The sequence below is a fragment of the Ochotona curzoniae genome, unplaced genomic scaffold (assembly GCF_017591425.1).
Source record: "Ochotona curzoniae isolate NIBS_2020 unplaced genomic scaffold, NIBS_Ocur_1.0 patch294, whole genome shotgun sequence".
NCBI classification, from domain to species: domain Eukaryota; kingdom Metazoa; phylum Chordata; class Mammalia; order Lagomorpha; family Ochotonidae; genus Ochotona; species Ochotona curzoniae.
In genome coordinates this window covers 9349-33590 of record NW_024466855.1, presented here as the reverse complement: position 1 = coordinate 33590, position 24242 = coordinate 9349, and the positions used below count along the sequence as shown (strand labels likewise).

Here is a 24242-nt window from a genome sequence, read left to right as displayed (position 1 = left end):
TTTGATAAATGCTTACATACTTTATTAAATTTGCATACTAAGATATACACAAGGCCAGCATTTCACAAAACTATTATCCCAAAAGCAGTTATGAAATACAATGATTATATAAGTCAGTGAAGCAAAAAAGTATATTTAGGATTCTCTTAAAGTATCATCTCTTATGCTTTTCAAATAGAAGCCTGAAATATATAATATTAGAATAGAAGAAAGAATCTGACTGTATAGCAATGATCACTTCAAATATTAGATTTTATATAAAAATAAAGCAGTGCTATCAATAAAGCTAATCTGTGGGTTACCATTTCCCTCTTTTGTTTATTTCAAAACAATCCCTGCATAAAATTACCTATCCAGTCTATTTGAACAATAAAAACTCAAAAAGACCTTTGTTTAAACAATAAAGTGAATAATCTAGTCTAGTTCTCATATCATCAGAAAATTTTTAATCTCTTCCATAGTCTTCTCCCCACAGTGAATTAATTTAAAACTGTAAATTTATCACATGAATAAGGTAATTTCTTAATAGCCCCATGTTAGAGCCCAAAAGTGTCCCTTTAAGGCAAAGAAGAGTTCAGAGTGAAGGTGGATAAATTTCCTGAAAGACAAAAACCATCTATCATCATTACAGGGGAGACATATCTTAAAATGGCTCTCTGACAAACAGAATAGATACACTAAATAGTATGGAGGAAATTTTTCTTTAAACTGGCATAATAAGAGACAATCTTCATAATAGATGTGTTAGGCTTGAAGACTTGCAGAAACTTCCCAGGTGAAAGCAATATGAGGATTAAAGCTACTAATGGCTGTTATGGCTATGATAACAAGTGAAAATAAAGACCATGTCTGATGCTGTGACAGAATTACTGTGAGCCACGTGATGCTCTGTAATAACTGAAAGAGAACGGCTTTCCCTTCCAGCCAGAGTGTGTGAGTGCCTTCAAAGCACACCATTTTCCTTTAAAATCCAAGGGTCTTTGCCTTCAAAGACACAAATGCAGTAGTTTTCATTTTCTTACATTCACTTAAAAATGGATTAATGTGCACATTAAACAGAGACAATCCACCTACGATAGGTGAACATTAAGAAGTCTATCACAACAGACACTTTCTACAGTGCAATAAATAACGAATGACAACAGAGTACGCTGAGCTTTCTTAAATAGCTCAATCAGAACTTTCTTTTAAAATTTGAAAAATGTATGGCACACCTTATACTTATTAGCATGTATACTGTTTACCAGTCAACAGTTTCTTAAAAACAGAATAGAGCAACAATGACATTTTTAGCTCCTAAAAGCATGTTTGCAAATATTAAACTGCCCTTACTAAAACGTGGTAATAATGAGAACTGGCTTCCCATCTGGTGGCAACATGATAACCAAAACACCAACAAGCACGATAAAAGAAACAAATCCAACTGACAAAAATAAATCAGAAAAAACAGCAGCTGAAGCAGTATGTAGCAATCACACACCCACAAAGATCCCCTTTTCTACCCTACTTCAGGATATACAGCCTGGATGGCACAACCACGTACCCCAAGGCACCTAAGGCCTCACTATACCACCCGATACCCAGACAGCTCCGAGGATGCTTTTGTACAGTGATTTGTATGTAAATAACATTATTCATTCATTTGTAGATGCTCCACACATCTGGTCAAGGCAGGGATTTCTTCTCCTTGATAACACCACCTAGAAATACCAACAATATTATATATATTCCTTAGTGCAACAGATTTGTGGGGAGAAATAACAACTGGGGTGGCAAAGTCATGAAAAGATGGGATGACAAACAAGCATCCTATAAATCCATTTGCATTCTCAACATAAAATCAATCCTCACCTCATACATTCCAACACAAGTAAGCAACAAAGGTAGTAATGAAAGCAACTACGTGCTTTTTCACCTCAGTGAGAAATGGCAAGTAAGCAGCTCAAACAGGAAAGGGAAACAAAATAATGTACTTGAAGCTGATGTATGGGGAAAAAAACTTACATAATCAAAGCAATTTATGTTTTACTGTGAAACAAACAGACCGGAAACTATGTGGTCAACATAGAACAAAAAAAATCTCTCAAGCAAGAGAATTTCTGATCAACTTTGTCATATCACTGCTGGGGAAGAAAACCATGGCAGAGAATACACATCAGTGCCTTCTTCAAAAGTTTACACTTGAAAATAGGCAAGGCACTAAGAAAAACATATCCTCTAAACAATCAAAAATGAGCATCTGAGATTTAGTTATCATATCCAAAGTGAGATCAGTTAAAACACAGGTATTAGTAAGATCACTACATTTGCAAAATGGAACTTTAGAGATGCCAAAACATAGTAACACCAGAATGGTGGAAATGTGAAACTTTAATCCACAGTATGGATCAAAGTTCCCTGTGTTCCTCACTCAATGTCTTGTGTAGGAAACAGCAGGTAAAATACGGAATCAAAAATTGTTAAGTCACTTGGGTGAGAGATCATCCATCAAGGTGAACGAAGAGTATGGATTGGAGCATGCTACTGAAGACTCTGCGGAAGCGCTGCCTGTAGCCTGTGAGCCTGAGGACAAGCCACTGCTGCTACTACTGGCATCCAACATATCAGAACTGAGGACAAAGCAAAAACAATTATAAGCAAATGCATCCATCAGGGTAAACATAACATGCAATGACACCATTTCAAGAGCTCACACATTGGTAAAACATTTTAAATGAAAAGCTTCAACGCAACAACAACAAACCACACAATGTACTATATGTAGATTCTTGCACAATCGTAACGTCACAGAGATTCAAAATAAGATTTCCAAGGTGCTATATCATGTGAGTGCCCACTCACAGCCACCAGACTGCCCAATGCACAGTAAGTGTTCCACTTGCTACACCATGATCTTCCCGAGGGTGTTGTTCCCTTACCGTCAGCTCAAGAGATTTCTATCCTGAATTTCTCTTCTACCTTCCCATCAGGCTTGGAAGAAGAGGAAGGACCACTTATTGACCACTCTTGGGCCACCTGAAATGTTCTATCAGGCACAGTCCTTCTACCCTGAAACAGTCTTTCAGCTGCCCTAGAGCAGACTACTTCCCCTTTCCAAAGAGGCCTTCAACTCAAACCCATTCTGTTCTGATTTCCCCCTCCAATGAAGCCTTTTATATTCTTCACATTTTTATAAATGACTTCCCTTCAGAGGCAATGTCTTCCTATTATCTTCATAATTCCCCCTTTCTTTGATTTCCTTAGTTACTCTCCAGTCCAAACTTCTATAACAAATGTTCCATATTCCTCTTATATGCTGTATCTTGTTCTATATTCATAGACTATCGATTCACACAACTGGCTTCTATCTGCTCCTATCCGTCCACTAAAGCTCTTGGTCCAGGCATGAACAACCTCTGTAATCCAGTCCAGGGACACTGTTCTCTTCCAACCCAGGGGCTCACTGCTCCAAGCAGGCAGTCTAATCTGCCTCATAAATCTAGCTCAACACTTCGGCAGGGAGCTGAGAGCCTTCACAACTTGGCACTAAGTTCCCTTTCTGGCTTTGAGTCCCATCAACCCAAAAAATAAACTTCATGGCTCTATATTTGCCCTGAATGCACTTATTCTAATACTTAACTGAGAGCCTGCAAAGTACAAGAAGTAATCAAGTTACTGGAAATACAGTGGTGTGCAATACACACAAGATCTCTTCCTCATTGATTTTACACCATAGCGCAGTAGTCAGGCATTTAAATAATCATGCAAATAAACATACAGTTACAATTTGCGATGTAAAAAACAAAGAAGAGCTATAAGGAAGCTATGAGAATCTACAACATGGGTAACCTGAACTCATTTGGAGGAACAAGGCAAGGCTCCCCTGGGGTGATATTTACTCGAATCTAAATGATGATCAGCTATTAATTCGGAAAAGTTTGAGAGGGAGCAAAGATGGCTTTAGCAACCAAAGGCAGGCTAATGTGGCTTCAGGACAGACAACAAAGACAAAGCTGGAGTGGTGCCAAGGCAATTTTGCAATTTACGCACACTTTTTATTTTCCAAAAAGGAAGAAGACAGAAAATTGGAACAGGAATTATGAACCAGGAAATACAGGCATGAGTTTAAGTTTCATCACTAGCTTTTTTGATGAAACCTCATCCTGATCTCACATGCTGAGTTCAAATGTTGTGACACTTCAATATCACTTCTGTGAATTTCCAAATTAGTACATGTCAAGCATTAAGTAACCTATGGTACATTTGGAGGTTCCTGGGGCCTTACAGCATCCTAAATGAAATCAAGTCTCCCCATCCAATGCTTCTCTAACCGACTTTTCTTGGAAATGCAGTTTCTTTCTATTGCCTGTAGACCGTTTTTAGGTGGAGACAGACTACAAACAGGCTTCGGAAAAGTAAAAATAAAAAATAGAAACAGTATATTCCACACTGCTCCTACTCTGTGCTCACTGCTGTCAAATGCATCATTAATAATACTGCTTTTAAGTAAGAAGCTTGGAAAATTTAGCTGGCTCTAATATTTTTTAACCCAACGGCAAAACGGTTCTAAAATATGAATTATTCAAACTACTGAAAGAAAGTTGCAGCACAGATAATTCAAGACATCAGAAAATCAAAAGACCTTTCTATTTGCCTTTGGAACATATGTGAATTTTCCTCCTGCAGTTTTTTGCCTAGACTAATATTAAAATGAATTTACTTTCCTGAAGCACATATTGGCCAGGCAGCCGAAGGACACACTCTATGCTACTTGGCAGGAAAAGACAGGCTTAGATTAAAATTTGGCCACCAAGCAGATAATCTGAATATAAATAAAGAATTCCTTATTCCAACCAACAGACTTACAGTGAGCCCTGGGTTAAAAGATTCTGCTTGCAGTAAAGACTGCTTGCGTGGGTGAATCTTGTATTTATTCAAAGCACAACCACACATGACTCATGCAGTGAAATTTGTCTTCTAAAACTGTTGGTTACCTGAAGAGAAATAAGCTAATGGAGAAGTTACTGAGAAACTAGGAAAAAGTAAATAAGTCTGAACATCTCACTTTAGAATTTCTTCTCCATTATTCAATATAAATGTATATAGTTTTGTCACTAACAAAAATGGTGTATTTGCACTTCGTCTTCATGGCAATTTAGATTCAGATATTTTCACTAAACTCAAATTCTAGCTCTGTTCTAATTAGTCTGCCACAACTGCACATGAGCATGTAGGTAGAATACAGGTCATAAATCCCAAGCTGTCGCTACAGCTGTAGAAAGGCAGATTTAGGAAAGGAGTTTCAAATCCATAGGCAGCTATGGGCATAAGAGTAATCTTTATAGAATCCACTGCTAAACCTTCTCCAAGAACTATGAAAAGGAAGACTATGATCTGTCTTCCTCCTTTTGTAGCACAAACGCTGATGGAGGGGTGAAGGAACCTTTCATACACTGCTGATCAAAAGCCAGACAACAGTAGGAAAGCAAAGGATCTAGAAAGCTCACGTTGGGTATCAGAGTACCTGAGTCAAAAGTGAACCAATTTATTCCAGCCACTGAACATATATACACTGTGGCTATATTTGATGCACATAAATGAAAGTATATATTGACTGTTAAAATGGAGCTTTCTATCCAGAAGCAAAAAAAAAAAATGTCCAATGAAAAGGTAACAGTAAAATTAGCATGGTCAGTTTGACTTAGGTTATCATCCCATGTGCACGAGCAACTTGGTCAAAAAAAGCTGAATTCGATTACTCATAGTAGGCAGGTCAATGTACTAGAAATTAATCACAGTGCCATTAGGTCCAGGAGATGCGGGTGCAGACCTCCCGACCCCTGTTGGGGGTTAAATTGATCTGCATGGTATGACCTCTGCTATTTACTATTATACCTTAGGAAGGCCCAGCATCATCTTTCCACATAACCGTTGAGTTTTTCAGATCACATATTTATTTTTTAAAGATTTGATTCGTTTTTATTTGAAAGACAGTTACAGAGAGAAGAAGAGACAGAGAGAGACATCTTCCATCCATTGGTCCACTCTTCGAATGGATGCAGCGACCAGAGGCGAGCTGTACTGAAGCCAGAAGCCAGGAGCCCCTTCCAGGTCTCCCACATGGGTGCAGGGGCCCAAGGACTTGAGCCATCCTCTACTGCTTTCCCAGGACATAAGCAGGGAGCTGGATCAGAAGTGAAGCAGCTGGGACACAAACAGGTGCCCATATGGGATGTTGGCGCCACAGGCAGAGGCTTAGCCCACTACAGCATGGTGCTGGCCTCTCAGATCACATATTTAAATATGATCATTTTGAAAGCTAGGTTGGAGGCAGGAATATACAAGTATGAGCACAGATTTCTAAATCATTTACATAAACATTTCTAAAGTAAATAGATGTATTCCTGTTAATTTATTAAATAAATCATGATGAAAACAATTTTTATACCAGTCATATATTTATGATTTTTTTCTTTTTTTGGCCATGGCGCATATGACATTAGAAATAATGTAACAACACTGAAGTAAATGTTAACAAAAGAAGTTAAGAACCATCATTAAAGTGGGTGTTTGGAACAAGATCCAGGATGCTTTGGGATACCTGTTTCCCCTATTGGAGTTCATGGTTTTGAGTTCCATCTCTGGCTCCTGACTCCAGCTTTCTGCTAATGAGCATCGTGGGAGACAACAGGTGATTGCTCAACTACTTGGGTCCTTGCCATCTACATGAGAGACATGGACTGAGTTCCTGGACCCTGGCTTCACCTTGGACCAGTTTCAGAGCTGAGACACTTACAGAGTGAACCGGCAATGGGAGAACTCTATTTCTATCTTCCTTTCAAACAAAAAGAATATGAATAACTTTTTTTTAAATCACTGATGCACTGGGCATGAGAATTCATGGGAGACTTTTTCCTTTGATGCAAGAGAAAGAGATTAGCACAGAGCTTCACTGCACAGCCAGCAGCCGTAAAGTCCTGCTCTATAGCATGCTGCAGATACACACAGTCGTAAAGAGTTCACAACATGCAAACTGAATCAAAGCACCATGCAAAGGTGTGTTTCTGAGTTATGCTCACATTTTCAATGTTCATAAAGAATAAACACAGAATGTTATAATTCCTTTCTTGTGGCTAACAATGTTTACCAGATGTGGTTGGCAAAGGTTTCAGAATTTTCAGGGTTTTTTGTTTTGTTTTGTTTTTAAGATGAAATAAAAAGTATGCCTAACTGGACACAAACTTCAAATGGGTCTGTTCTAAAACTTGATTCATACTTCAAGATGTCAAACTTTAGATATTATCGAATATATAAAATTCAATTTACAGGTTGTAGGCCTCACATTTTCTTTGTGGGATCGGGAGGCAACAAATTATAAAGATTTAAATGATGAGACAACATTTTCTAATGAAGGGATCCTTTTTCTGACTTCCAAAAGGTAGTATACAAGCTGCTTCCTTAGCTGCATTACCAAGTAGATTGTTATCCTTGGCAACAGAAACCAGAATGCAGCTGGTTCTTGTCTCTGTCCCCATTTCTAAGAATACAACTCTGATGTTTGATTCTGATCAATGGAACTACATTTAAGAGACAGAAGAAAAAAATTCAGCAAGAGCAGGATCTATTTTCTACAAAAAGGAAAAATTTGTATTTAAAATATCTTAATTGGAGATATAAATGTCAGCATCATTAGCATATAAGATATCCCAAAAATTTCACTGCAATGTTAAACTCCAATAACCTCCTAGGAACAGATGCTACAATCTGAGTCAAAACATTATTTGAAAATTTAATGAATTGCTGAACTGTCTTTGAAAGTCTTGTAAATTCTGAGTAACAGTCCTCTTTCAAGATTACTGGGACCACACACCAGCTCCACAGCACTCCATGAGTGGCTCGTGAATAAAGCAAATCACTATGTACACCAACAGCCTTTTTTGTTTACAGACTCAAAGTTTCCTTCGCTGCCAATGATGGTGTTCCCAGGGCTCTCATAGCTAATCACACATCCCCTCCCAGTGTGGGACTAGTGGCAAGAGAGAAGTCTTATGGTAGTCACCATCATCCACTTAGTGTTTTGCTGCTCAGAGAAATCACCACCCGGAAGGGAGAGGCACTCAGGTAAATACTTCTCCCTTCCCTTCCCTCCCCTACTTTTTTTGTGTGAACTTCTTTAATGGCAACCTACATAGTCAACCCAAAACATCATATCACCCGGATGTTTTTAGCGTGGCAAAGTGCTGTTGTATCTTTTACTTCACTTGGTCACTTGGTTAGTAACGGGTAAGCAAATTTATTTCCAGTCATGTGCCTATATTAAAACACACTAGACCATAGAACTCAAAGGCAGTTTTCACTAAGCATATTTTCACCCACTAGTCTTCATGACAAGTTTCTAAAGTTTTCTCTTTGCAATCATCTGTATACCTCAAAAGATAAAACTTAGCACACTGTGCTGCTAAGGAAAGACTGAGATGACAGGGAAGAGAGATGGTGAGGGGGGCGGGACTGAACATATCTACAACAATCTAAAAGGCATTTGTTCCAAGATTAAACAGCGCTGTTCAACAAATCTAATAAAGGAGAATCTGATTTCTTGGTCAAATAGAAGCATGGGCTACTACACAAAATAACGAGTAAGTGATTCAGGAAGAAGGAATCGTTAACCCTTATACCTTGTAAGTGGTTTACAAACCTCTTCCATTTAAAAGGCACTAATGTGCTTTTGAAATGACTGCACATGGCCGTTTGTAAAAGATCTTCAAGTCATAAAACTCAATGAACAAAAAAGTTCTGAAAGGCACTTCACAATTGTGTCTAGAACATAGGTACTCAGTGAGTGGCTTGGAACCTATTCAAAGATTTCGAAATATTACCTAGTTGCTGCCACTATCCTTTCCCCTTCCTTTCAATATACATCAGCATGCAAAGCTCAACCTCAGGCATAAATGAACTTTCTCACAAAAGCACTGAAAGCCCTCAAGTTACAGATCTAAACTAGGACAAGCAAGACTGAAAAAAAAAGTCCTCTCCTTGCACGTAACAGGATCCCATATGGGTGCCAGTTCATATACTGGCTGCTCCATTTCCCTTCTGGCTCCCTGCTTGTGGCCTTAGAAAGCAGTGGAGGACAGCCCAAAGCCTTGGGACCCTGCACCCCATGTGGGAAACCCCGAAGAGGCTCTGGGCTCCTGGCTTTGGATTGGCTCAGTTCTTGCCATTGTGGCCGCTTGGGAAGTGATCAGTAGAAGGAAGATCTTCCTCTCTCTCTCCTCCTCTCTGACATTAAAAAAAAAAAAAAAAAAAAAAACGAATGCTTATTTTCACTGCCAAGTCTAAATGCTATAAAATGCAGCCAGAGGGGCTGATGTGATGGCTTAACTGGCTAATCCTCTGCCTGTAAGTGCCAGAATCTCATATGTTCATGTCCTGGCTGCTCCACTTCCCTTCCAGCTCCCTGCTTATGGCCTGGGAGAGCAGCAGAGGATGGCCCAAAGTCTTGGGACCCTGCACCCACATGAGTGACCCAGAGAAGTTTCTTAGCTTTTGAAGAATTTTCCTAGGTCGGAGGAATTTTCCTAGCTCAGCTTTGGCTTTTGCAGCCATTTGGGAAGTGAACCAGCAGAAAACAGATCTTTCTTGCTGTCTCTCCTTTTCTCTGTAAATCTGCCTCCGACTTCCAGTAAAAATTGAATAAATCTTAAAAAAAAAAAAAACTACAGGCAGAAAAGCTTTAATGTACATTACCACAACAACCCAATCCAGACTTTTTCTCACACCATCCAGCTACTGACCCTGTTACACTGCTCGGTCTGGTGAGAGAGGCTGATCTCTCGGAAGCTAGGAGCAGGAAGTTAAAGTGCCAAAACAGACACACATATTTCCCAATAAAGTACCTATGACTTTAAAACTTCTCCCTCCAAACTGTACTTTTAGTGAGATTTCCTCTTTCTAGAATATGACTAAAAAGATGCTCATCTTTTAAGTTACCCCAATATAGTTTTTATATGGCTCTTTTGATTTTATTTCATTTTTACCATGAACTGAGATCAGAAAATTTCGTAGCATCCGAAGGTAGCACATGGGTAGTGCCTTGGAAGAGTCTCTTGGGCTGGCTCTCTGTCTCCATTTCACCTAGAGCAGAAGAAGATGACGGTAATATATAACAATTTTATAAATACAGGCTTGATGCTAAAATGGAGTGATTTTTGTTTAACCAGAGCTCAGAATACTCTTTTAAGCCATTACTTAAAAGCTATTTTCCCATGTGCTTTAACATGGAAGAACTATGTTTCCATGTAACCTCAACCAGAACATCTATAGGCCTAAAACAAAAACAAAAACAAAAACAAAAACCACACTATTCATTTGATATTGCATATGAGGCATCTAGGTATGGAGTTACATGCTCTTTAGCAGAAGAGAAAGTTGATTCTATCAGACAAAGTGGATCAAGGCCAACCATATTACAACTAAAGTATTCCTAAACTGCTGAGGCTCACACCGACTACTACTTTGCACTAGTTGGTTAACAAAGACTACTGATTTTATGTATTTTAGGATGTGAACATTTCCTGAGACAATATCAAGCAAATCTGAAAAATATACAGCATGATAAACAGTATCTATATAAAAGGTAATTTATACTACTCAGTGAAAATAAAGATTTAAACATAAAATTGAAAGTAACATTGTATTTGAAAGTAATCATTGTTCAATTCATAAAATTGGTATTATACTGGCTACCCCAATCTATAGATTTTCTCAGAAATGGTAATACAAAAACTACACCGACAGCAATAATGCTTACTAGTTTTCTGCAGTTACTTAAGATTTTAATTCTTTTTATGTAAAAGCTATGATTTTACTAAAAAAAATGCACATTTCTTGTTTTTGAAGTTTACTACATGAGGTTTAAAATGGAATGTTAAATAAAATTTAATTCATAAACCTATCTATATGGTTCTACAGTATGAAATCAGTGACTCTGAACTTAAATCCAGAAAAGATTTTTACAATGTAAAAAAACAAGACCAAATTCAATGTTAATTTTTTCATATAACCACTTAACTTAGATTGTTTCCTTTGCAGCTCTCCTGAAAACTTCTGAAGCTCAAGAAAAGCTATGATTTGTATTTGCTTTTTCCATGCTTTAACACACAGATTTTAAGAGCTGTTGCTGGATTTTCAACTCCACAGGCCAAACAATTTGGCCCTTTTTAGTAAGGAATCTCTCCATCTGCTGGTAAATTTTGGAATAGCTATGAAACTCAGCAATCATACTGAATCCATCAACTTCTGCAATCAATTTTTGACAATAGCTGTATTTATAAAAGTTATTTTTATTTAATAGCTTCTGAGAACTCTCCTAGGATTGTAACTCCTTGCAAGATTGAAAAAATAGCTTGTAAAATAAAATTCATTCAGCAAATAGATAGAGTCACTATGTTAGGATCCATTTTCCAGAGCATATCAACTTTAATTTAGATTGCCTGAAATACACCACTGTTTCCATTTTGGTATGATCTATGACTGGAAAGTATGGACCAAAACACAAGTATTTGATATGAAGACAGTTTTTTTTTTTATTGGCCCTAAAGGTGATTTGCACACAGATGCTACTTATTGAACTATTTTCTAAAAGTTATTGTCAAAATTCTTCATTCTAAATGATACCCGACAGTCACTACCATGTGATCACATCCACAGAAATAATCACTAAACCTGTGCTAAGTTTCTTTTCTTATTGGAAAAAATAAAAACAGATGTCATCAAATGATTGTGAGAAGAATCAGCCTAACAGTGACTGAGGCCTATGTTTAGTGCTCTGTGGTTCAAAATAAGGAAATGAAAAGAACACTCCTCATTATACCAAAAAATGTTACAGACCAGAATATAAGGCATTTTAAAATTTGCAGAGTGCGATTTGTGACAGAGTAAGTGTACCCTTGCACTTGAGCATACCACATGTTTACAGATATATTTCTGAAGATATTAGTATATATAACTACAACACAGTATCAGATCACTGGGACGCAATATATTTGGAGTTTACATTGATAATATGAATACTATTCCACTACAAAATGTAAGAAAAATATAGATGCTATCAAATAAATTTATAAAGGTTAGAATTAGTAAATAATGCATTGGAAAAAAATACTTCACATTTCTTTAGAAAAATAAAAAGGAAGGCCATGTCATGATTTTCAGACAGGATTTCTATTATTTGTTTACTTTGAAATTCAGAGTTAAACGGTGGGGAGAGGAGAGACTGATCTTTCAGCTGCTGTCTCACCTCCCCAGAAGGAGGCAACAGCCAGGGTTGGGCTAGGTTGAAGTAAGGCTCTAGGGTCTTTATCTGGGATGAGGATGCCAAGAGCTCAAACACTCAGCCTGCTTTCCTCTGCTCTTTCCGAGGCTATCAACAAGGACCCTGACTGGAAGTAGTAGCCAGGACATGATGCAGTACCATATGAGACGATGGTATGCATCACAGGCACAGCCTGTCAGCTTTACCAGCTATGCCACAAGGATGGCCCCAGAATTCTACTTTCTTGCTCGGCTTATTACCAAAAGTGTGATACCTATCATTTCTTTTCTCTTTCCAGCTTTACTGTGGTGTAACTCTCAAGTGTAAGATGTACAATGTGATGACTTGATACTATAAATGATTACTGTAATGAAATTTCTTAACGCATTTCTCACCTTACCTAGTTATATTGCGTGTGTGTGTGTGTGTGTGTGTGTGTGTGTGTGTGTGTGTGTGTGTGGTGAGCACATTGAAGATTTAGGCTCTTGGCAAATTTCAAGGATATAAGATGGTATTGGCAGTGACAGTGTACTGCTGCATACCTTTTCTCTTCAGAGGACCAAGAACACTGGGCCTGATGCACTTAACTGGACTCTGGCTCCGCCTGCTTGGATGAATAAACAAACAGGATAAGGTGAAGTGCTTCCAAGATGCAGGATAAACAGCAGGTTGATCCACTAAATAAATGAATCAAAGTGACAAGCATACAGGGAGAAATAGGAAAATGCTTGTGTTCAAAACAACTAAAATAGCAACAGGACTTATCTAGTATGTGACAACCTGGAATAACACAGCATTTAATTTTTGGAAATCATCCTTACGATAAAATGCCCACAATATATTTTTTAAAAGATTTATTATTATTATTATTATTTTATTGGAAAGGCGGATATACAGAGAGGAGAGACAGAGAGGAAGATCTTCCATCCGATGATTCACTCCCCAAGTGAGCACAACGGCCGATGCCATGCCGGTCCGAAGCCAGGAGCCTCTTCCGGGTCTCCCACACGGGTGCAGGGTCCCAAAGCTTTGGGCCATCCTCAACTGCTTTCCCAGGCCACAGGCAGGGAGCTGGAAGGGAAGGGGGGCTGCCAGGATTAGAACCGGCGCCCATATGGGAACCCGGGCGTGCAAGGCGAGGACCTTAACCACTGCGCCACCGCGCCGGGCCCCACAATATATTTTTTCACAAAGAAATGATTTTATTAAACTACACTGTGGCCATCATCCATGCTTTTAGGATGATGCACCACATCTAAGAACATACAGATTTTTAAACCAAAAGGCCCAGTGTCAAAGCTCCTGTTACAAAGGCCAAGACAGGGGCCCGGTGCCATGGCCTAGAGGCTAAAGTCCTCCAGAACACACCAGAATCCCATATGGATGCCCCTGTGCCCGTGTGGGAGACCTGGAGGAGGTTCCTGGTTCCTGGCTTCAGATCACCGGCCGTTGCGCTCACTTGGGGAGTGAATCATCAGATGGAAGATCTTCCTCTCTGTCTCTCCTCCTCTCTGTATATCTGACTTTGTAATAAAAATAAATAAATCTTAAAAAAAAAAAAAAGGCCAAGACAGGCAAGCTTTTGTTAATCACTATCTTGGAGGAACCTAGCAGTCTCTAGGGTTGGTTTTTCTGTGTTAATTAAACTTAAAGAAATTCAAAAAGGAAGAGCAACATAGCCAACCTGAACAAAGGGAGAGAGGAGGAGATAGCCTTGGGGTTAGGGGGCTATCTTCAGAGGTTTACAACCACAACCGGAGGGGAGACAGGAAAGAGAGATAGCATTGAGACTTGCTTGCTCCAAGATAAGCCATCACACCAGGTGTTCTTGTAAAAGCCCACAATATTTTAAAGGAAAAAATACATTATTACAAAGTTACTTGAATTTTGACTGGTAAACACTCTTCCCTTCTTTCAAACGCTATTTTAATTTTATTGGAAAAACAAAAAGAGAGTGCTCTTCCACATGGCTCATTCCCCAAATGCCTGCAACAGCCAAGGCTGTGCCATGCCAAATTAGATACCCAGAACTCAGTCTTGGTATCTCACGTGGGTGGCAAGGACACAAGTATCTGAGCTACTTCCCAGACTGTTTATTAACAGAAAGATGGAATGGAATTGTAGCTGAGACTTGAATGTGGGATGTACGGGATGTTAAGGCATGACCAGACTTAACTGCTGTTCCATAGGCTAGACCCTGGTGTTACAGGTTTGTTTACTTAACCTTAAAATGAGTATATTATCCTGTGTGGGTATATGTTCCATCTGAAAATCGATCAGTGCTAATATAAAAAAATAAGAATCTGATGAAATCTTAATGGTAGAATACAGGCAGCGGGTATATTGTACACTGTCAAATTCTTTCAGTTTTGCTGTATGTCTGAACATTTTCCATAAAGAAATATTGGGGAAAAAGTCAATCTGTGAGTCAACTGTACTGAGTGGTCCTTAAACATATTTAAACCTCAAGTTCACTTACCTGGAGAATCGTCTTGGAATGGGACTTGGTGGCATCCCACTGCTACTCACAAACATTTGTAAGGATGGTGAAAAGCATTGCTGTGAAAAAGCATATTTAATGTTAAAGTAGTTAGAGTGCTCCTAGTTTTCTAACTTACTTTTTTAATTATTATTTTAACCATACTGATTTATGGGTCCCAGTTTTCAAAAGGTTCTTTTCAAAATGGCACAAACAACATCCTTGGCATGGCTTAGGTATCTTTATTTTCAAATTACTGTCATGGATTTTCATTGATTTTTTTTTCCCCCATCAAGTCATGGATACTTTAAAAGGGATGTGATTTATGCACAGTTTTTGTTTGAGAGAGTAAACCACTCATTGTAGAAGCGAGGATCTATAAGCTTACTTTTCCAAATCCTCGGGTAGGTGAAGGTGCTGGAGAAACTGGAATGAAGTCAATTCTCTTTGGAGAGTACAATTTCTCTGGCTTCTCAAAGTCACTGTCACTCTGCAAGCATACACATGTTACTGCCTTATAACAACCCAGAACACTGCAGCACTTACTACTAGAATACGTATCTTTAAAGTCGCAAACACACACACTGACTGTAATATTGTGTTGTAAGTTAGAGACCAAAAAGAACATCGCTTGGAAAGCACAAACGATGCAATACAGAAAGCAGTTAATAGGAGTGGTCAACAACATAAAGGTTTCTCAAATGAGCAGACATGGGCAAACTTTACCAGGCTCAAGCTCTCATCCCATGACTGGCTTATCTGCATCGCTGCTTGCACTTCCCTGAAACAAACGAAATGACAGACCATCAGTATTTACAAACAAGACATATATTAGGCTAGGGCTGCCTTCTGTGAAGCACTAACCTTTCATGTTCAGTTTCTCTGTTCATCATGCCCATGCCTTCCTCCTGAAAAGATAAATGCATGTGCTAAAAACATAATTTTCATCCACATAGTTCTCTATTTCAAATGACATTGAAAAGGTTTTCTACCTCACCTGACACAAGCCACAGTTGAGCAGAACTAACATACTAAGATGGTCACCCATGCCAGATCTACATTTCATCCGTATACACAGAAGACTTTTAATCTGTCTCTTACTACAGCTGCAACCTATATTTTATTGTCTAAACCTTCAAAATAAAAATATATATAAAAAAATCAGATCTGAACTAGTAAGTAAAATTACCCTTTTGATTTGATGCAGTCTGCTATTATGAATACGATTAGGTGAGGATGACAGCAACTGGAAAGAAAAAGTAAACATTTACTATTTTCTGAATCACAAAGCAGGCAGTCTGCTGTCAATGCTGGTGCACAACCTTTTTCTAGATAATTTTTCAGTCTTCTTCGAAATTTAGCTAAGTCCCTAACATCAATGCCCGAAAAGCAGTACATGTAGTATTCAGAAAGTACCCAGGTGCCCAACCTCAAAGCACCACCTGTCCCCAGACCGGCCCTGACCCTAGTACTTTCCCCAAATGAATGCAGAGCTGGGTACTGTTAGGAAAAAAAGACTCTGGGTCTTAGAAATATACATTACCCCACTTATCTAAAGTTAGAAAAGGAAAGAAAAAAAAAACAGCATTTTTTAAAAATAAGCAGTATACCAACAGAGGAAGACAGGCTAATAAGCTCAATATGTTTGTGTGTGTATGTGATTAATGTTGACCAAACACACATCAAAACTGCAATAAGGAGATTGTGTTTACATGCTCTAAATCAGCTCTGATATTTGATCACTAATGCTATTATCACAAATCTTACTAGAGAAAAATCAATGTAAAAATGCAAAAAATATCTGATTACCATTTTCATTTAGAAATGTTTTAGGCACCAATTATGTTCACTCAAAGTTATGACAATCTGATATGAAATGTAAGATACAATACATATCAATATATGATAGGATTCTAATACCCATAATGTAAAGAACTATTATCCATTCTCCCCCAAATTAGAATTGAACTGGTAATTCTATACAATTAAGTTAGCTAAAAAAAAATAACCCTTTAGGAGTCCCTAAACTACTAACGCTTTATTTTTTTTAATGTTAATGCAGTGAGCAATAGAACATGGTAATGAGTGACTTGATTTTTAGGCAACAGCTAATTCAAGAGAAAACTTTTATAATGTTATTTACTAAAATATGCTTTTAAGATTTCCTTCATCGGGGACCCAGTGGCATGGCCTAGTGGCTAAAGTCCTTGCCTTGAACACGCCAGAATCCCATATGGGCACTGGTTCTAATCCCGGCAGCTCCACTTCCCTTCCAGCTCCCTGCTTGTGGCCTGGGAAAGCAGTCGAGGACGGCCCAAAGCTTTGGGACCCTGCACCCATGTGGGAGACCTGGAAGAAGTTCTTGGATCCTGGCTTCGGATAGGCACAGCTCAGGCTGTTGCGCTCACTTGGGGAGTGAATCATCGGATGGAAGATCTTCCTCTCTGTCTCCCCTCCTCTCTGTATATCTGACTTTCCAATAAAAATAAATAAATCTTAACAAAAAAAAAGAAAGATTTCCTTCATCATTACCCACACATTTTCGTTGTTTTTTTCTCCTAGGAATTGCAGAGCAAAAAACTTTACCATAGGTAAATATTTTTTCAAGGCATTCTCCTCCCCCCTCCATGTTCAAAGTTACAAATTGTTTAAAAACCCCATTTGAAAAAAATGTTGACCTGTCAGGCAAGGTAGAAAGTCTTTCAGGATAACGTCATAGAGAGCAAGGTGGGTGCTAGTTAGAATGAAGAAATCAACAACAGAGAAATCACCTACTTAATACACAATTTATCAATTTTAGAAAAAAACTGAAAAGTAGACCAGAAAGAGGGGTGAAAAGCAGCCAAACTGCATCTACTTGCAGGAAGAAGATAGTGACATACTGCCTGGTGGGGAGGGCAATAACATAAAGCAGGTGCTCATTAAAGATTAAGCAAAGCAAAACAAGTGGGATAGGAAATGAGACCCTGACATTGACAATTAATTGGGCACTGGTGTTTTTTGCAAGAATAGTAGCCAGATTACAAACTCACAAGTAATTAGGGGACAAGGGGTTAGAGGCAGTTTTGCCAAAGTTTGAAAGTTTCAAGAGGGAAAGGGGATCCCTAGGAAAAACAAAACAGCATGTTCTTGTCATACAGGATGTACGAGCTGGGAAATGTGAGGAAAAGAGACACTGAGGAAGAAAGACACTAGACAAGAGAGTTCACAGTGAAGTACAGGCATCAGAAGGGGCACAAAGCATTAGGGAGAAACATGTGGAGGTGAAGACACTTATAGAAGAAAGCTGATGTTTATACAAGATAGATGTGTAGCTTTGTGCAGTAGGAAGGATCACCCACTCAAAGTGAAGAGTGACTACACTGGAAGCTGGCCAAGTCTAATAAAAAATGTACAATACTGTTTTGGACAAAAGCATGGGGTCAGTGGCAACCTGAATCCAGCATGCTCCAAAGATTTCACCCTCTTCCCTTTTAAACTACTAAACCATTAGACTCCTGAGCTCATCAAAGGTTATACGAACCCCCTCCCCCCCCACAGGGCTTCTCAAGGTTACAAGCAACAAGAAACACAATCGCAGTCTCGGAGTCCTTGTTCTCCCTCTCCTTCTATCTAATCAATTGGCATACCATGAAGCTCCCACTTGTGCCCATCCATCTGCTAACAACTTACACCCTCTACATTACTATGAAACACTTGATAAGCACATTAACGTTTATAGAGTGTACTATGGTATAAGATATGTAGTGTCGGTATTACGCAGACAGTTGTGTAGGTCGATCTAAACGTGACACAAGATTTTGCTGAGTTTGGAAGGACTGGAAAGGAACAGGGAATGGGGTAAAAGCCAGCACAAAGATCAACAAGGTACAGTGAATTACCACATCCCTTTGGAAAAGTCAATATTTTAGTGCAGGGCAATGCATGTTTGTCAGGGAGTAGTGAGAGATGAGCCTAGACCAGTACTGACCGGAATCTTTACATCTTGCAAAAGAGATAAGTGAAGTACAGAGAGGTAAATGCATCCCCCCCCCCCTTGTTTGCCATGCTACTGTTATCACAGTGCACAGTTGCCTAACACTTATAAACATCTTTCATACACGTAGCAAAAATAAGTAGTGATATTTTCCAGTATCCTTAGGGAAGGAGGTGAAGAGAATGAAACCTCCAGATAGCTAACGGTTCCCCTTTTAAGTATTTTTAGGCACCTCAGCTGGAAATCTTGCTTAAATGTGTTACATTTTTCACTTTCTTAAACAGATTATAGCAAACAGAATGGCACTGGAAGTGTTCTATTCTAATCCCAGTTCTGCCACTTACTAATTGCAACATTCTGAGCAAGTCACTTACAGTGTCTGAGTTTTAGCTGCTGCTACTTTTAATTGAGAAAAATAACTTTCGCCTTGTCTACTTCAGAGGGGTTGCTGTAAGAATCAAAAGCGGGAAAGCACTCGGGAACATGCCAGATACCATACAACTGTGAGTACTCCTAGACATTAAAAAGAGGTTAAGGACCCAGGGATCCTTAGACACATTATTGCATGGTTCTGTACCAACAACACTCTCAGGGGGGTACCATAAGGCTCTTTACACATCCCCATAGAAGATGTGTGAGTTGAGAGGAGATGTGAGGAAAAGAGCCACTTTATACCAAACCACAAATTAAAAAAAAAAAAAAAAAAAAAAAAACACCTTTTTCCAGTGCTTTGCTCTGCTCCTTTGCAAGCAGCTATTAGGATATCTTTAACCTAGACATACCTCTTCCGATTTGCTAATTCTCACGCATCACTGAGTTGGAGGATTATTATTGTGATTGTAACTTTTAGATGATTGTGAGGCCAGAGAGACTTCCCTTGTAAATAAACAGATAAACCTTTGTGCACAGACAATGGAAATGTAGTTCGGCTCTTTGCTTCCATTTCCGATGTCTTCCAGAGAACTGAGACTGTTGGATAAGTGAGCTCCACAAGTGAAATCAGCACTTCATAAAAACCCTACCATCATTTCTCGTGATGTATCGGCTCCATGAGGCAATCCCCGACAGCTTAGGCTGCAGACAGCAGCCACAGTCAGCAACTCTTTTGAACATATAAATACAAGCACTCTGAAGGAGTCTTGAGTTTTGAAAACCAGCGCCGTCCAACAACACTGTGCTACTGGATGAAGTGCTTCTCACATCCTGGGACATATAAAGACCATTGTTCCCAGCTAGTGGTAAAAGCGAATCCTAACCTACCTCACAACCATGATGAGAACAGTTTCAACAGTGAACTTTTGTTTAAAATATCAAGTCCCACAGCAAAGAAAAAATTGTTAAGGTCCCCTTTGTGTGTGAAAAGCTGAATGGTCTTAGCAGTAAACAAGGCAGTAAAAATCAATCTCTTTTAGACAAATGTGTATAGCACATAATCTTCCCAAATAATTGCCTCAGGATGTATTTCCCCCATCGAAATCCCTTCCAATACTTACTCAGATACTTACCAACAAGCTGTGGTAGTTCATAAATGCCGTACTATTTCTCCGACCTCTAAAAGTATAAGGTTCAAAAACCTGTGAAAGGTCACTGAAAATTAAAAATGAAATGATTAATGTCTTCTAATTGAAGGTATTGTCTACACATATTCACACCAATTCTGTAGTCCACAAGGAACCCTACGGCGGCTCTCATGTCCAACCGAGAAGAAATGCCTCACCGTCAGGTGTCTGCAGAGGTGACCAGCTGGTTGCTGCGGATGACACTCTGTCAGGACCCTGAACTCCACAATAGTTGGGGGGCAGCTCAGGGATGTGCGAGGCAGGGCATCAGACTGGTTGCTCCCAGCTGCTTCTGGCCAGAGCTATGCCCTCAAACCAGTTATCTACCACCAGATATGAGCAGCTTCGTTTGTTTACTTCAAAGGACCTATGAATATTACCGTTTCTGTGTTTACTGTGACCTGAAAAGGGCCGGAGGGCCATGTTCTCTAACAGGAGATGTAATCAGCACATCTTCTACCCATTCTAAACATGAGTTCTACCTTTGACTCCCTGTAACTCAACTGAACAAACAAACCTGAGGTTTTGCTCATATCTTCAAATGTCCTCCCTCCTAGACCATATGTCCAAATCCTTGCTCTCCTAACCCATCTCAAATGCCATGTCCTCCCTGAAGGGATGGCACAAATCTTCCATTCCACAGATCAAATGCAGCCATCTCCTCATCTGAACCCAGAGAACACACGGAGAAATGGGATGCTTCTTGTGGCACCTGGTTTATCTTTCATTAAACAAAACAAAAGTGGATGTGTCTTCAAGGCCTTGGTACTCAGGTGCTTTATTCACCTTTGGATAATATCCCTGCGGTGTCTACTAGGGAATCAAGCCCATGGTAAGACTTTGAGAAGGATTTTCAAGGCTGAACTGGATTGGCCTTCAAGGAACCACTGAGATCACTGCATTCAGCTCTACTAATTTTTAAATGAGAAAACAGAGACTCAGAAAGGTTAAATGACTCATTCGTGATCATAACTAGTTAGTGAAAATTGGGATCAGGCCTCGTTTCCTCACCCCTTCTTTGTCACATCATGCTACCTTTCAAGCAATTACTTAAATTGTGATTCACAAAAACGATTTTTTTTCTACAACAGCCTAAATGCAGGTCAACAGGATCACCCAAGTTCCTAGCAATTGCTGGCTTACCAGACTTTAAAAAGGCAACAACAACAACATAAAGAAAACAACAGATAAGTTCATTCCTAAGGTACATTTTTTAAAAAATGTTATTCCAAGAGCAGCATCATGAAGCTAAAAATTCACCCCATCGTTACCTCAGTTTAAAACTGTAGTTAATAAAAGGAGAAACAGTAAAATAAAAATGTTTTTGTCTCCAAAATCCAGAAACTATAATCAGCTTAATAGACAGCGATTAGCTTTTTGCTTTCACTTGCTTGATTATTGTTTTTGGTTAATTCCAATCCCATCCACCTTTCTGGATTCATGCCATTTCTACAGTCTCATCAATTGGTTCCCTACCTAAAATGAACTACCTCTCACAGCAAAACGTGATAGATTCAGAAGGTGAGCCAAACTAACCTTTCTGACATGATTCTGCCTTAAAAAGAAAACCTCTGGTAACTTGTTCACACAAGAACATAAACCCCTGTCGCCTAAATGCAAGGGTCCATAGTCCTTTCCATTGTTTGCTGAAATGCGTACTTCCACTGACAAACTATGGACCACCGTTCTTTTTTCTGTTTACTGAAATGCATTTCAGGCAGTTTTAGAACCTGAATACATTAGGACAAATCCAAATCACTTAATTTGATGTGAACACAGCATTTAATTACAGTGATTAGATAAACTGTGATTTATTAAAGTAAACCTCTGCTAATGCCAGGTTCCCTACACTAAGCTTAGAAATAGCAGCTCTTAGAGACAGGTGTCAAGTTGCAAGTCTAGTTCCAGGGGCTTCAGAATGACATTCCCTGGTGTAAATCAGCCAAGGCCAGCAGTCTGTCAGGAGAGCCAGGTTTCTGCAGCTCCTTTCAGGCTGGGCCACTGCCCCACGTGGAAGGGACCCCATTTCCCTCATACTGCCCGGAGTTTCGGGCTCAACTTTCATTCCACCTTGGGGTCCAAGTCTCTGACAAGCAAATAAGTTCCCACCGCCTCAGTTTGGAGAGCACCCATGAATTGGAACTCGCAGTTTCGGGAAGGAAAACTGCCTGAACCGGGTCAAGGAGCCCTAAAGCCTACTCCATCTTCCCCAATCCTGCTCACCTGAGCCCATGGATCAGGGGAGCACTGTTGGATCGCCTCAGGGTGCCCCCATCAGATGTGTCAGGCTCAAAGTCCAGCTCCATTTTCTCCTGGGCCATGTCGGAGACTTGTAGGCAGGCACAGCGGGTTACAGCTCAGCTCCTGGTGCTTAGCTTTGGACTCCCAAGACTCACTGCAGGACTGCGCTGCTAGGGACTGGCAGCTGGGGGCGGGGGCTAAGGGGCGGAGGCTTGGGGGCGGGGGCTAGGGGCGGAGAAAGTAAAAGAGGAAGAGGAGGAGGAGGGAGCGAAGATGCTTAGGAGGAAAAGAGGGTTGTTGCGTGGGATGGAGATTGGGTGGAAGGTGACGGGCAATGAGGGAAGACCGTGGAGAAGTGAAAGAAGACAGGATGGAGGGAGGGATACGACAAAGGCAGGAGAAAGGAGGGATGAACAAGTAAGAAGGCAGGGAGGATGAGAGGCGGAGGGCAAAAGGGAAAAGAAAAAGAGGAAAGGTGGACAGCGGCTTGAGTGCAGGAGCGGGAAAGAAGCACGAAAAGTGGGGCAGAAAGGGAGGAAGGCAGAGGGAGAAGACGAGCAGGGAAGAAACTAGGCAGTGGCAGAATGCATGCTGTTTTTTCCCCCGCTGTGTGAGGACTTCAGGCGGCGTCCGGTTTGGTTTACACACGCCGCGGCAGCCCAGGCAACGCTAGCGCCGAGGACCTGACAGCCGGGCAGGGCCCGGCCAGGAGTCCTCGGGAGCACCAGATCCCCATGCTCAGGGACCTGGTGCAGTTCTCCATGCTCAGGGACCCGGTCCCTGGGGCTTCTCAGTCGTGGGATAGATGCTTCCTCCGTCCCTGCCCCCCTCCAGCCTCGAGGACAGGTGCGGGGGAGGGATTCGCCCCTCGGGCGCCTCAGCCCCGGGTGCCTCCTTTTCCTCTCGGATTATAATGGCCCGGGGGTAGCTACTGGGGCCAAGACCAAAATCTACAACCTGATTTCTCTTCCGCCTCCCACGCTTCCGAAGCGGGAGCTTCGGCAGGGCCAGTGCTTCCGCGTCCCGGTACCCATTAGGTCCTGCGCACGCGCCCGGCGGCCCCTCCAATGGGCCCGCAGGCATGGAGCATGCGTGGGAGCCTGCCCCGCAACCCTGTCCCCCCAAAAGGGAGGAGCGTTTCTAGGGTGCCCGATGACTTCCTCATTGGCATTGGCTCCAGGCCCCTGGCGCCCTGTTTCAAAAACGACCAATGATTTGGAGAGTCGGGAGCATCATTTCTCTGGAGCAATTTGGGCCAGTATTCAAGAAAAATAGACACGGGGTTTTCGCATTATCTCATTCCCAATTGGTACGGTTTTTAGAGAGGCTGGTTTCTGCTGAAGATCATCCATTTGAGTGCACTAGTGAAACAGAAAATAAGCAAATGGAGTTAAAACTGAAGCAAATCTCACGAGAGCTCCCACGCCAGTCAGTCAATCATGCACAAGATTCCAGGACATTAGGCACGATCCTGAAGGACAGAGAGCAGAACCAGATTCTCTTTCTCTCTTTCTAGAATTTATGAAGATCCTAACAATTGTGAGGTCCGGAATGATTTATTGAACAGACACCTACATAACACTTAGTATGTACTAGGTGCTAATCTAAACAGCTATACAGGTATTAGCCTATTTAATCCTCACTGTTTGGATGGGCCTGAAGTGGAGAAGGTCTCTGTGTTGGTTTATGCACACG

The 24242-nt window shown here is 40.4% G+C and overlaps 1 protein-coding gene across 11 annotated transcripts; it reads right to left on the bottom strand.

Moving 5' to 3' along the window:
• On the bottom strand, positions 1-23559 carry LOC121167042 (PABIR family member 2-like). 11 transcript variants are annotated; one of them, XM_040996409.1, is made up of 10 exons: positions 22530-23559; positions 20253-20334; positions 15961-16017; positions 15636-15679; positions 15498-15552; positions 15160-15261; positions 14772-14851; positions 12835-12899; positions 10017-10113; positions 1-1700 (listed from the first exon to the last, which is right to left on the bottom strand). In XM_040996409.1, the coding sequence occupies exons 1-10, from the start codon at positions 22625-22627 to the stop codon at positions 1631-1633; spliced, it is 750 nt and encodes a 249-aa protein (XP_040852343.1). In that variant the 5' UTR covers positions 22628-23559; the 3' UTR covers positions 1-1630. The 11 variants fall into 11 exon arrangements, with proteins under 11 accessions (XP_040852343.1, XP_040852344.1, XP_040852347.1 ...); XM_040996410.1 differs by having other exon boundaries at positions 12835-12896; XM_040996405.1 differs by lacking the exon at positions 1-1700 and adding an exon at positions 1921-2609.
• Positions 23560-24242: the final 683 nt, after the last annotated feature.

Bases quoted from the DNA above. Each gene is read 5' to 3' on its own strand.
- LOC121167042 (XM_040996405.1), bottom strand. From the start codon at position 22,627: ATGGCCCAGGAGAAAATGGAGCTGGACTTTGAGCCTGACACATCTGAT. The intron at 10,114-12,834 runs GTATGCAGCAGT...CTTCTGCTCTAG, and splicing joins TGGTCCTCTGAAGAGAAAAG to GTGAAATGGAGACAGAGAGC. The intron at 2,610-10,016 runs GTAAAAATGAAA...CTTTGTCCTCAG, and splicing joins TTTTCTGATCTCAGTTCATG to TTCTGATATGTTGGATGCCA.